At 44.5% G+C, this 11,896-nt stretch overlaps 2 protein-coding genes across 18 annotated transcripts in view; one reads left to right on the forward strand and one right to left on the reverse strand.

Annotated features, from left to right (window-relative positions):
- Positions 1 to 2,368: 2,368 nt before the first annotated feature.
- LOC107272247 overlaps positions 2,369 to 11,896 on the reverse strand; it is a 14,794-nt gene continuing 5,266 nt past the window's right edge. Inside the window, exons 2-5 of one of the 2 annotated variants that reach the window (XR_003061143.1) lie at positions 10,743 to 11,172; positions 10,513 to 10,674; positions 6,995 to 9,979; positions 5,891 to 6,872 (exon numbers count right to left, since the gene is read on the reverse strand). Coding sequence is in view for 1 of the 2 variants with exons in the window: in XM_025089568.1 (XP_024945336.1) it covers positions 2,757 to 2,779; positions 2,901 to 3,135; positions 3,253 to 3,372 (378 nt within the window). In the remaining variant the exon portion in view is untranslated. Of the gene's footprint in view, positions 2,780 to 2,900; positions 3,136 to 3,252; positions 6,873 to 6,994; positions 9,980 to 10,512; positions 10,675 to 10,742; positions 11,173 to 11,896 lie in introns of those variants that run through there. The other variant, XM_025089568.1, reaches the window with a different exon arrangement.
- The window catches only part of LOC107272239 (Down syndrome cell adhesion molecule-like protein Dscam2), a 45,856-nt gene continuing 37,515 nt past the window's right edge, over positions 3,556 to 11,896 (forward strand). For 7 of the 16 annotated variants that reach the window (XM_025089554.1, XM_025089558.1, XM_025089559.1 and 4 more), the window contains exon 1: positions 3,557 to 3,934. In XM_025089554.1, the coding sequence (XP_024945322.1) occupies positions 3,907 to 3,934 (28 nt within the window). In that variant the 5' untranslated portion in view covers positions 3,557 to 3,906. Of the gene's footprint in view, positions 3,935 to 11,896 lie in introns of all 16 variants that reach the window. The other 9 variants (XR_003061141.1, XM_025089555.1, XM_025089557.1 and 6 more) reach the window with 2 other exon arrangements.

Below are 11,896 nucleotides of genomic sequence, written 5' to 3' on the forward strand. Positions count from 1 at the left end.
TGAAGTAGGTGAGTTTGAAAGGGAAGGTTACTTTTTGAAAATCTATACTTACGTCCAGGCTGTGTGAGGAGAAAACGTGTCAAAGTGGCAGGAGAGTGGCATTCGCGTGACGGACTCTTGAGAACTCTTAACTCGCTTCTAAGTTCGGCTTAAAAGGCTTGAGTTTCCACTCTTCAACGGCCATCGCTCTTTAGCGCCCTGTACGACCTTTGGCCTGGGGAGGTCATTCATTCTCGACATTCAAATTCCCAATTGGAGAATTATCAGATTGAATAGGGTAGATTCGCCCCTTAGATGCTCAGCCGTAGCACAAAGGAGTCTTCCGTGAAGATGGTTAGTTCCGTCGCCAAGTCTGTGTAAAGTCTGAATTAAATAATGATCATCCCTCGGAGAGGACTGCGCCTGGGTGATCGTGTCCTATCTCTCCAGGACATCTGGAAGTGGGTAAAAAAAAATTTTCTCATCTCCCACAACTGACAAAAATTGCAAGAAAAAACGTAGACAGTCTTCAAGCTCATTATTAACAGCTACAAAAATATATATAATTCGCAATAAGAGTAATGATTACAGTGAATTTTATTTTTATACACATCTGGCAATAGTACCATCCACTTCCGGCTCGCCAGACTCTATAAAACCAATTACGAGTTGATGATCAACCAGTGCATCCCTCCTTCGTTCAGCCGAGACAGAGATTAGCAGATATCCCAGTAAAGAAATCTGAGAATGAACCAAAAAAAAAAGTTAAATTTACGTATACGAAGAGAAAATGAATCCCGAGATGAAAGGGATATCGGAGAGAATAATAAATATATATATATATATATACATACATATATAACAGAGTGAAAGAGAAGAAAGGTACGTACTATAAGGGAGTAAAGTCTTTCAGCTGGCATGTCACGTGCGCCATGAAGCGAGTTCGAATTCAGGAAGTGATTTAACACGAACGATCGAACGCCGGTTCGTGCGTAACCGGAATTCGCCGATTGGCCCCGCTGTTGGCCGAGAGGCGAATTCTAATTAAACGGCATGCGTCCTCTGATCGGACGGGAATCCAAAGATCGCCCCTGGCAACGGGGTCGGCATCGATTACTCGAGCAATTTGCCTACCCCAACAGGAGCAGAAGTGCACCAGGGTGCAACGATCGAAATAAGCCCCCAAGTTGGAGCAACTAAAATACATATACAGATACAGACTGGCGAATCCCCCGGAGCGAAAGCCCTTAGGGAAGACCCACGAGTGCATGCCCCCAAGCCATACGTAGGTCCATAGGGGTTTAAGGGTGGGTCGAAGATGTTGATGACGTCGCCGATGGCCTTAACGGGTTCCACGACAATGAGAGAGATCTTCGAGCCCTCCAGGTCCCACTCGAGGAAACAATAGTCGAACGAGTAGCGACGATAGATAGGCCTCCGTCGAGTGGCCGAGCGAAGGGGACGCGGAAAGGCTAAGGGATGAAACGGAACCTCGGCAGGGTATACGGGGTGACCAGCTCCTGGAATCCATAGCCCCGGGTCTCTTTTTAACGACGTGCTCGGACACGTCGCACCCCTAGGAGTCTGTGCGCCTAACCTCCACGCGTGTCTAACACGGGCAAGGCTGGGTGTATTAGATTCTCACGTACGCACCCTGCAACCCCCTACGCCCATTTAACCTACCCTTGCGTCTCTTTTGGCATCGTTCAACCTTAATATTTTCGTATCCACTCGTACACTATACACGCGGGCACCCAAAGTTTACATATATACACCATACTCGCCTATCCCTGTGTACCTGCAATGTAAACGAACCCAACCTCCGACACGAGGTTTCCCGTTTTCCCCAGCATAACCCACGCCAGTATCTCCATCGACTTCACACTCTCCATAACTATCCCCACCTTCTTGGCTTCCTCCCCCGGGACGACTTGGACTCCCTTCTCCCGGGTCCCTTCCGCTTCTTGACGTGGCGTCTCTACCAGCCAATTCGACGAGCATCGCCCTCTACAATCTGCAGGCTACCGTTTCAGTGTCGCGTTACCGCCGAAGGCTATGCACAGTTACGTATGCGCGCCTCGTGTTACGCCGGAGAGCTGGAAGGTCCCTTTGACAAGAACAAGAGCGATGGTGGCTGGCGGAACGAGGGCTGGCCCGACAGGGCTAGTTGAACGAAGGGTAGAGCGAGAGGTATTAACGGATAGGGTGGTTAGGAGCGTAGAAAAAGGATGAACAGAGGACCCGAAGAGTCGGACGAGCTACATTAAAACAGTCGGGAGCCACTGTAAAACACTTTGTTCTTTGGTTAATGGAAGATTGCCATTCCTCGCTGAGATACCGTCCTAGTGGGCCGTTTTGAAATTTTTTTTACAAGAGAGAAAAATGAATGGAGGGGAGGTGAGGGGATACTTTATTTCATGTTTGCTTATCGAATAGTCTAGAAATTATTTTTTTGCTTAAAAAGTAAGAGAGAGAGAGAGAGAGTTATGCTTATAGGTTTATGGGTGTGCAAGGGAGCGAGAGATGGTATCGACGTAAGAAAGGACAGAGGCAATGGAGGAATGGATCACAAGGGAAACTTGAGTGCTGGTAGACTAGAGAGAGATCCCGGCGTTGTGCGCTCCTTCCAATAACTGCCGTAAGCTTTCTCGACTTTTGCATAGAAAACGTAGAAGGTCCGTGTGTTTTCTTCTTTTGCTCGATATGGGTCCTTGTATCTTGTAGTAGACGTCAGTGACGTACGTATCATGCTCAAAAGAGTTCAGACGAATTCTCCCCTACCTTCGTCCCGCTGAAGGATCTGTAAACGCATCAAATGCAAAGACTTCCAAATAGACCTCTACTATTTTCCTCTGATCTCTGGCACTGGTAAACGTTTCTCCTACCACTGACCGTTTTTCAGTATTTTCGAATATACATACACGTATTAAAGCTCCAGGAGAGACATGCAGACAAGGTATCTCGGTAAATTGGTAGATACGAACAATCCCAAAGCATTGTCTCGTGCCAGTAACGGGCACCCAGACATCCCAAAAGCATCCTAGTTAGACTCGGAGTTCGTGAAAAGTAGCCGGGCCGGAGGTACATAGCGAGATGTTGAGAAGAGATTCGCAGAGAAGAATCGCCGTGGAAGAGCCCCTCCCTGGAGTGGGGAGTCTGTGAAGGATAAAAAAAAAATTTTGAAAAGAGAGTTAAAAAAGTTGATACGTCAATGACGAAGAGAGCGTAGGTGAGTCTGGGGTAGCTCTTTTTTTTGCTACCCTGGACTTTTACCTTTGTACCAGCTTCACCCTGACAGTCGAGAGTCTCATAGTTCTCGTGGGCTGCTCTACCCAGGACGGGGGTGGTAGCGTAATACCTAGCAACCCCTGGCCTATACCGGTTGTCCAGCATCCACCTTCACTACGGCATCTCGCTCCTCTACCTACTACCTGCTATCTACTACCTAGACGGGTGGCTGGCCGGGATGGGGTGGACCGGGTGTAGGGTATCCACCACCGGGGGAAGGGTGCCGAGAACGACTTTGGGGGTGCGCTTGCGCTGGTGCCGTGGGGGTTCATAGCCGCGATCAGTCGTAGTCGGTGGTGCCAGGGGGCAAAGACTTGCGAGAACGCGCGCGAGACGATGAATGCCGCCGTGTTACTGTTTTATACAATTGTTTTCTTTGTTTTTACGTAAAAACGTCACACTTTAAAGCAGGAGTACAGTGCGTTCAGGAATTCGTTACGAGGAACCGGGTACTAGTCTGCTGTATACCTAGATAAGAGACCGGAGGACTGAACGCCTTTGAAGAAGGTGCACGAGGCGAAGGAAGAGGAAGTACAGAGGAGCCGAGGAAGTTGGTGGTCATCCTAGGGAACGTGGAGGTGGACAAGGAAGAAGAGCTGGAGGAGGAAGAGGAGGCGGAGAGAGCGTCGAGATACGAGAATGCTCGCTCGCTGTCTGATCATAGCGGGTAAGTATCTACTTTAAAATTTTTTTTCAATCTCATTCAATTCCCATATAAGTCTCTTATAAAATAACTATACACTGTTTACTTCGAATACTCCAAATCTAAGGGTCATAATATCGCACACTTTTCATACGATTCTCAGGTATATATCTTGTTACCCCGTTTTTTTTTTTTTGTTAATATCACATTTTTACAAATTTCGCTGTCACTGATAATATACATACACGATGTAGAATTATTTTTAAGAGGCGATTCATTCACATGGATCCTTGTCCTTTCATATAGATCCGTAAGACCCACGTCTGGCGAGCCTGTAACATAAAAGTGTCTGAGACGGTACTGGGAATAACACGTAAAAATGTATATCGGTCTAGGAGAGTTTTTTACCCCAAGACGAGATAGTCGAACGACACCGGGTTGTCGTAGACTTTTCCAACCCCGTAAATACTCCAAGTAAACGGCTGTCCTGCTCCCGCGTTTAGTTCCACTCTCCACTATCGCCACTTTCTAGCCCCAAACTTCGTGTGACCGTAGATTTGAGTCTGAAAAAAAAACCACAGCGACGACTTAGCCACCCATAACAATAGTGAGAAGAAAGTTGGCTCGTAAAAAAAAAATCGCAACATTTTCGTTACCTTTTCATACGATTATACATTAAAGCGTCTATATTGACTTCGCTATGTTATACAAAGCCAGGATATATCCTTCGAGAGACGAAAATAATTATGAATGTAAATAAAAAATTATCTATATATATAACCTACCGTGTAAATTTACCAGTAAAAATTATAACTAATCAATAATATATAAAACGAATTTTACGAATGGACTGTACCAAAGGTTTTGAGTATAAGGTGTAAAAATATCGAATTCAACCCTGAGACAATCCTATTAACAGCTGATCCATCCAGATCAGATATTTACGCCATAAAGCGGATTAAACGATTTCGCGATACACGAGTAGGGGGTGTTTGTTTCGATCCAATTAGTCGCTCTTGGTAAAAGCCGATATGACATAGGATCAATGAAGAACGGATTGCCAAAGAGAAGTGAATGACAGAACTGTCGTTACTCGTATCAAGTGAGATATTCAGCTCCGAAGGCGTCCCAGCCGCCTTACTCCCTGTAAGGGTAGCTAACGATGAGGAAGGACCATCCGGTGCGAAAAAGGTTTGCGAATTGCAAATCTTGTTATATCGCGTGCCCAGGGTTAACAAGGACGTTTGCAGAAATAATATTCAGAAATTTAAATGCAGGAACAGGGAGGCTGAACGGTAGCGAGAAAGAGAGAGAGAGGGTAAAGAAGGGCAAACTACCTAATAAGAAGCTCGTACCCAGCAGCCCCCGCGGCACCCAATCTTCAACGGCGCCCGGGGCTACGTTAATGGAATATTTTAATGGCTAAGTAAACCTTTAATTACGGCCCTGTTGCCCGCGAGGACATTGTGCGAAATTAGGGATAAGAAGGTAAGACCAGGTCGACGCCTACGATAATTCATGAGTACGAACCAATATGCATATTACCTCTGTATTACCTATGGCTCTATGTATAGACGCTATATGCTGTACCATATATATATATATTCCCGTACAACCTAACCTACAACCCCGAAACAATGTCCCGTCCTAGCAAGAAGCGTCAGGATCGTTCGTTGGCACGTTTCGCGATTACGTGGATAACGCGTCCCGACGTGACGAGCCTACGGATTTGGTCTTGCGCACTCCGAATAATTTATTCCTTATGAAACGTAAGCGCCTGGAAACTGATTCCCACGGGAAGCGTCTCTCCGGACGCCTTAAGCGTCATCCTAGGCGTAATGCCGGCTTAACAATTATTACGTAATTTCTTCGCTACAGACACAGCAGAAAACAGTATACGCCAAATTATAAGCATAGTTGCTAGCGAGTAAGTCGGCCATTTTGAAAAGTAATTAAAAGTTCTCGTCTGCTAATCTGAAACCAAAAAAAAAAAATACAACAGAGAATTAAAATCAACGTAGAGATAGGGACGCTCGTAAGGGTATCCTTGGACAGTCTGGTTAGAAAATTGTATAATGCCTCGTAAAGAATTCCGCGAATAAAAATCCACGTCGTATTCCTAAGCCCAGGTAATCTTCCATCCACGCGTACACTGATTTCTCACTGTGTAAATTGGGCTTCTAAGTAGATACAGCCTGATCTCGATCAGACATTAAATCCCACGTACATCTTACCCCACGAAGGGTAACACCTGATCGATCACCATTACCGTCTTATGTAGATATACAGTAAGCATCGTCGCCAATAATTTACGTTACTGATATACGTTAATTAACATCTATTTATAGTCTATCGATACATTCGATATTACCTCAGGATTACGTATTACAATTTTCTGTTTTATCAGTCAAGTACCGGTACAGTGTACTCCTATATATATATATATACATACAGGTACTCGTATATTTATACGAGTACTCGTGTACTCGTGACACGTAAATTTTACAGTCTCCATATACCCCGATACAAACGTAGGACATATCTGGGATGCTGCAAGGTGGGGTACGAGCGAAGGTGCTGTCGTGACGATGGGATGAGAGAAGGACGAGGGGGAGGGGGAGGGGATGAATTGGTGGCGGGTAGTTACGGGGTTGGAGTGAACGGGGGATAACGAGCTCAAACTCGACTCCTCTCGGGTCGATGGCTGTACGTTTTCGTCTTGCCCGGCTGAGCGATGCAGTTTCTCTCGCTCGTTCTGTCCTTCTCTCTCGCGCTTACTTTCCCCATCACCCGTCTCCATCGATCACCTGTATTTTTGACTCCTTTCACGCGCTTTATCCTCCTCGTATCGCTCTGATCGACAATCCCGCCTTCCCTCTCTCTCTCTCCTACGCACGATCCTGTCACACGCCTTATCTCCTTCTCTCCGTCTGACACCCTCGCTATCGCATCTACCGCGAGTCTGTCGGCAAATGGAAGATTTCCCACGGTCAATCCTGCCAAGGGGTAGCTTTAAGGGTTACACGTAACGCGTGTAAAAATTGTTTCTTATGAAATATTTTTTTCTCTTTTCTCTTGACTCACCGTTTTTATTGGAAATGTCGTCACGATTGGGGCCGTTGGTAGGGGGTGGTGCGAGGGGGCTTTGACCCATTGTGATCACGTCGTAAACTTCTACGTGATTTTTACTCGTTCCTGGGGAGTTGGCGAGCGAGGAAAGTTTATGGAATATTCATATTTATAGGGTATACACGGCTGGGGCGGACAGGGGGGTTATTGATACTATTTTGAATGTTACTCTCTCACGTTTTTATATCGGCCCTCGCGTAAGACGAGAAATATATTTTTTTTCTTCACTTTAACGAACATCCACCACCCCCCTTCCGCGGCCCTTCTTCGGCATGACAAATATTTGCTCTTTTTCTTTCTTCGCTTATCAATCTCGTTTAACCTTCTTCCTCCTTCTCTCGATCTCTACCGTCCTCGCGAGCTACAGACGAGACGCTTCGACGAGTTCAGTGAATGCCACGGGGATTCGTCTGATATTCGAATTTTCCTCGGGCAAGAAATTGCTCGCTGTACCTTGAATCGCATTGACGGCGATTATCGTCACTTCGACGAAATACTGTTGAATTCTCATGAGAAATCTCTGAGGTTCTTAGACCTCCGAATAGGAATAAAAATGAAGGAGATGGAATTATGGGAACTGACAAGAATGGCAGATTTAAATAAAAATATATGTTCGCGACCTATGACATTGAGGTTAAGTGAACGGTCGTTGAAAAATATATAGATATTTTTTGGGTATGAAAAAAATAGTAAGGATCACGATAATATTTATCGTACAAATATCGATCGTGTATCCGTCCGTATTTTTCTGTTCATGTGTAGTAGAGAGAAAAAGGTAAAAGGGATACTGCAATTTTGAACGTCCCTTGGAATTTCCTTGTAATCGCAGGACAAGGAAGACAAGGGTATTGGCGGAACTTTCGTAACAGTGATATTCATGAATAAATATGTAGTTCCGTTACGCAGACAGCAGACGTCTATTGGGTCGAGTGAGTGAGAAGGTCCGTGCGAGAGAAACGTGAACTACGTAGGGTATATATACGTGCAGGGATAGCTTACATGCTGTGTACCAGATGAATACATAAATGCGCGAAATTTTATACGAATCTATACGCGCGGCGAATGACGCAGACATTCCAGAAGGTTTTATCGCGGGAATATTCTGAGATATCGAATGGAGATAGAATAGCGTTGTAGAGAGAAAAATATAAAAAATATATATCTGTGCCGCGTTTCAATTCCTGATAGTAGCTTGTGAACGAACTCCTGGGGTAACGAATGGCGAAGATGCAAGGTAGAAATAATGGGGAAGAGATTCCCTGCTGGGATATATGTATATCATAAAGTCATTTCGAATAAAGTCTTTGTAACGAGAGCAGAGAGCCGAGAGAGAGAGAGAGAGAGAGAGAGAGAGAGAGAGAGAGAGAGAGAGAGAGAGAAATTGAGAAAAGATAGTAAAGAAAATGCTGTTCTGGAAATTTGAAAAATTCCACAAAAGAAATTATTCATCGGCACGAGACGGTAAAGAAAGAACCTTCGATTCGTTAAGATTTTTTAATTTCCTATACCGAGCGTGAGTGCGAGAGAGAGGGACCTATCGGCACTCACGTGAGTAAGAGAAGGACAGAGATATGGAAAATCGAAATCCTGGGTAGAACCCTTCTCTAGAAAGAAACGCGTATTTGAATGGTCGTAACTTTCGAATGGTTCGTGATATCGCGATGATCCACTAGGACTTTTTATTCGGATTTTTTAACCAAAGAATATTACTGTCTTTTTTTTAATATACTCGTATCGGGAATATTCATGAGAATATTCATGTGAGAAAAATGTATATTGTGATTTGTCAAAAATCCTCCAGACGATACCTGTTGTCAAGCATAGCTGGGTTAACCCATATCACACAAAATGTATAAAATTATATATATATACATAAGTCTTACGATATTTCCTAAAGTTCGAAATTCCACGAGGATCTTGTAAATTTTTTTTAATTTCCCGTTAATTTTTTGTCATCTTATTACGGCAATGTGCTTGATACTTTAACAAGCATACGGATTTCTGGAGTTGGATCCTTTAATCCCAAAAGGTATATCGCGTTACGTAACGCTAAATTTACAACGATCCGTTAACATTCTCGGCCCTTCGTTCTTCGTCCCACGGGACTCGTCATCCTTCCACGAGCCAGTCGCTTAATCCCATCCCTTGACGCCACGTCGGATCACCGGAGATTTGTAGGGCTGTCGTATACCAACCTAACCTACTCACGTACGTACATTGCTTAGTCTGCCTCACGTCTTTCCAAGCAGGTAAATTAATACTTTTGCCGACCAAAATGATTATGCATACGGAAGCAATGAGCGATCCCCAGTAACTTTTTCCAAAATTTCCTAGTAATATTTTTCAGCCCTTTTGGAAAATTGTGTTCATTAATATTACACGCCAGGACGAAGTCAGTCGTTAAGCTAATGGTAGAATGCACCTGGAGGCTCTAGGTCTTATAAGGGATGTCATTGGAGGGATGCTGAAAGAATGCGAAAAAAGATCTCTAATCCTTTAATACGTCGTATAACCTCGATATGTGAATTCAGATACGTCGCTCGGCTGCCCTGAATGGAAGGAATGTGGGTAAATGATTTTTTTTGGAGGATGAAATATTTTTTTTTATGAATTACGAAATTTGACCCTATATTTTCTGGGGTACAAGGGAAAGAACCCGTAGGCTGAAAACTCTACCGGAGGAGTTCGTGGTTGTTCGAGAGGAACGTGGCAGGTGTAAAAAGGAAAAGAGAGGAAGAATAAAAGGGAGGAAAAAAGAGAATCTGAGCTCCAGCTTGCGTCCATCCGCATTTCAACCCCAACGTATATCTCGGCCTCGTTCCAGGCTACTCTCATCCCGAGCAAGACTTTCCCTCTTTACTTCCAGCAAACCCCTGTAGCCGCCCTCGTATTTCCTCAGCAGCGACCGAGCCCCCCCCCCGACCCCCTCATCACTAGTGCCTGTTAGAGAAAAGAGAGACAATTCTCGATAAGTCAATTTTCAGACCGCCGCAGTCGAAGACAGTGGCGAATTAAATTTTTACGGAAGGTAAAGAAAGGGGCGCGATAAAAAGAATGGGAATAAAAGATAGAAAATATAATTATCTCAGAGTAATATTACGAATCCTCCCAATTCACTGATCCAGACCAACGTAACCCAATATTTGTAAAAAGCGTCAGAATTCAGCATATAGAAAATGTAAGGAGAAGAAGACAGCAATCTAAGGTGCGACAAACTAATATAAATAAAATTACTAAATAATTCCAAAATATCATATAAGTTCCAAGAGCTCTGAGGAATTATAAGTAAAAGATCAAAATCGGTGACCGACAAGGGATGCTGTACGGACAGCAGGGGATGTTTCTCCTGAACAAGTAATACCGCTTCACCGCCAGGAGGCGAGGAGACGGGTAAAAAGGTTGCCCCAGCAAATAGCCGACAAGTTGAATCCGTCTATATCGACAGTTCCAGTGGATAGATGAGAATCTTTCACCTGCTTGTAAATCCGATAAGAAACGTGTGGGAGAGGGCGGACGTAACGTCTCCATCTTCATCGCGTCTCAAATAGCTTCCTCAAACGTTCTAAGCTCGTTCGCTCTCCAGTTACCAATCCCAAGTACGTATCCACACGTAAAGATCAAATCCGTTTCATAACCTAAAAAAAAACATAACCTCGTAAACTGACCTTTTTCTATTGAAAAAAAATATTTCTTTTCACCTTACCTCCTCCCTCTGCTCCATTACAAAATGATAACAGACTCCAGCAGATCACGCAATGTCGACTGCCGATACGATATGATGCAGCTGCCGCCACACTGCGCGTCGTTCCTGGCGTCATTTCCGGCTGACACTGGTATTGTGCAGTCCACATTGTTCTCGCGTGTATTCAATGAGACGGCCCGCGGCAACGAAGCGTAGAATTCGTAAGCGAACGAGGTTTTACCTCGAGGAACAATGAATTGTTCTGGAAGATGTCATTGTCCGATCGCTCCAGGGCCCCGTCGCGTTTCGTATAATGGATTCCGCTCCTTTCATCTGGCAGTACTGCGTTACCCCTTACTCGTCCTAAGGTACGCGGTGCCCGGAACATGGTAGATACACTCCTGACTTTCCTTCGCACGAGTAAAGACAGCACACGATACTTTTTGTGGAGCTATAAAGATAAAGACACACATATACATATATATTTCACGATATATTTTCAGACGTATGATTTCGCATGCCATAACAGATTTGCCGATATCGCTTCTTGTCGATGAGGATAGCTTTCAGGGACGTAGACGGGTCTTCGAGTGCCCTGTGGTTTTATCGAAAAATACTTTTATAAATGTACGACTGCATTGCGAAACGTCGTTAGACGCTGATAGTTTTTAAAGGGAATGAAAGAGAAGAAGAAAAAAAATGAGAGTGCTTCGTGACGTGTCTCGTTAATGAAAATATAAATCGTCACACACCCCACGGAATAAAACACGGTTAGTACTGTCTGGGCAGGACGCGTGAATTTATTGCTTCCTCCATCCTGCATCAGTCTGCACGATAATCGACTCTTTTCACTGGCTGATTGGGACTACCGAGTTTTCTTCGAAAGCACAGCGCAATCGCCTCTACATTATGGTATTACATTGTTGTACCTTAATTAGATCGAACGAAAATAATAAAGGGCAAGAGGGGGACGGGGTTGAAGAGAGAGATTGAGAAAGGGAGAAAAAATACTGAATTTCATAGAGATAAGGGCTGACTGTTTCCTTGACATTGGCTCTTAGGCACGTGCGCTGGGTTGTTATCTGGAAGTACGGGAGGGGAGGGTGAGGAAGAGGGGGCGTCATCCCTTCTCTCAACGGCGCCATTGAAAATCTTCCCTTACGTTAGCTTCTAAC

The sequence above is a fragment of the Cephus cinctus genome, unplaced genomic scaffold, assembly GCF_000341935.2.
Source record: "Cephus cinctus unplaced genomic scaffold, Ccin1 Ccin1_scaffold1146, whole genome shotgun sequence".
Lineage (NCBI taxonomy): Eukaryota > Metazoa > Arthropoda > Insecta > Hymenoptera > Cephidae > Cephus > Cephus cinctus.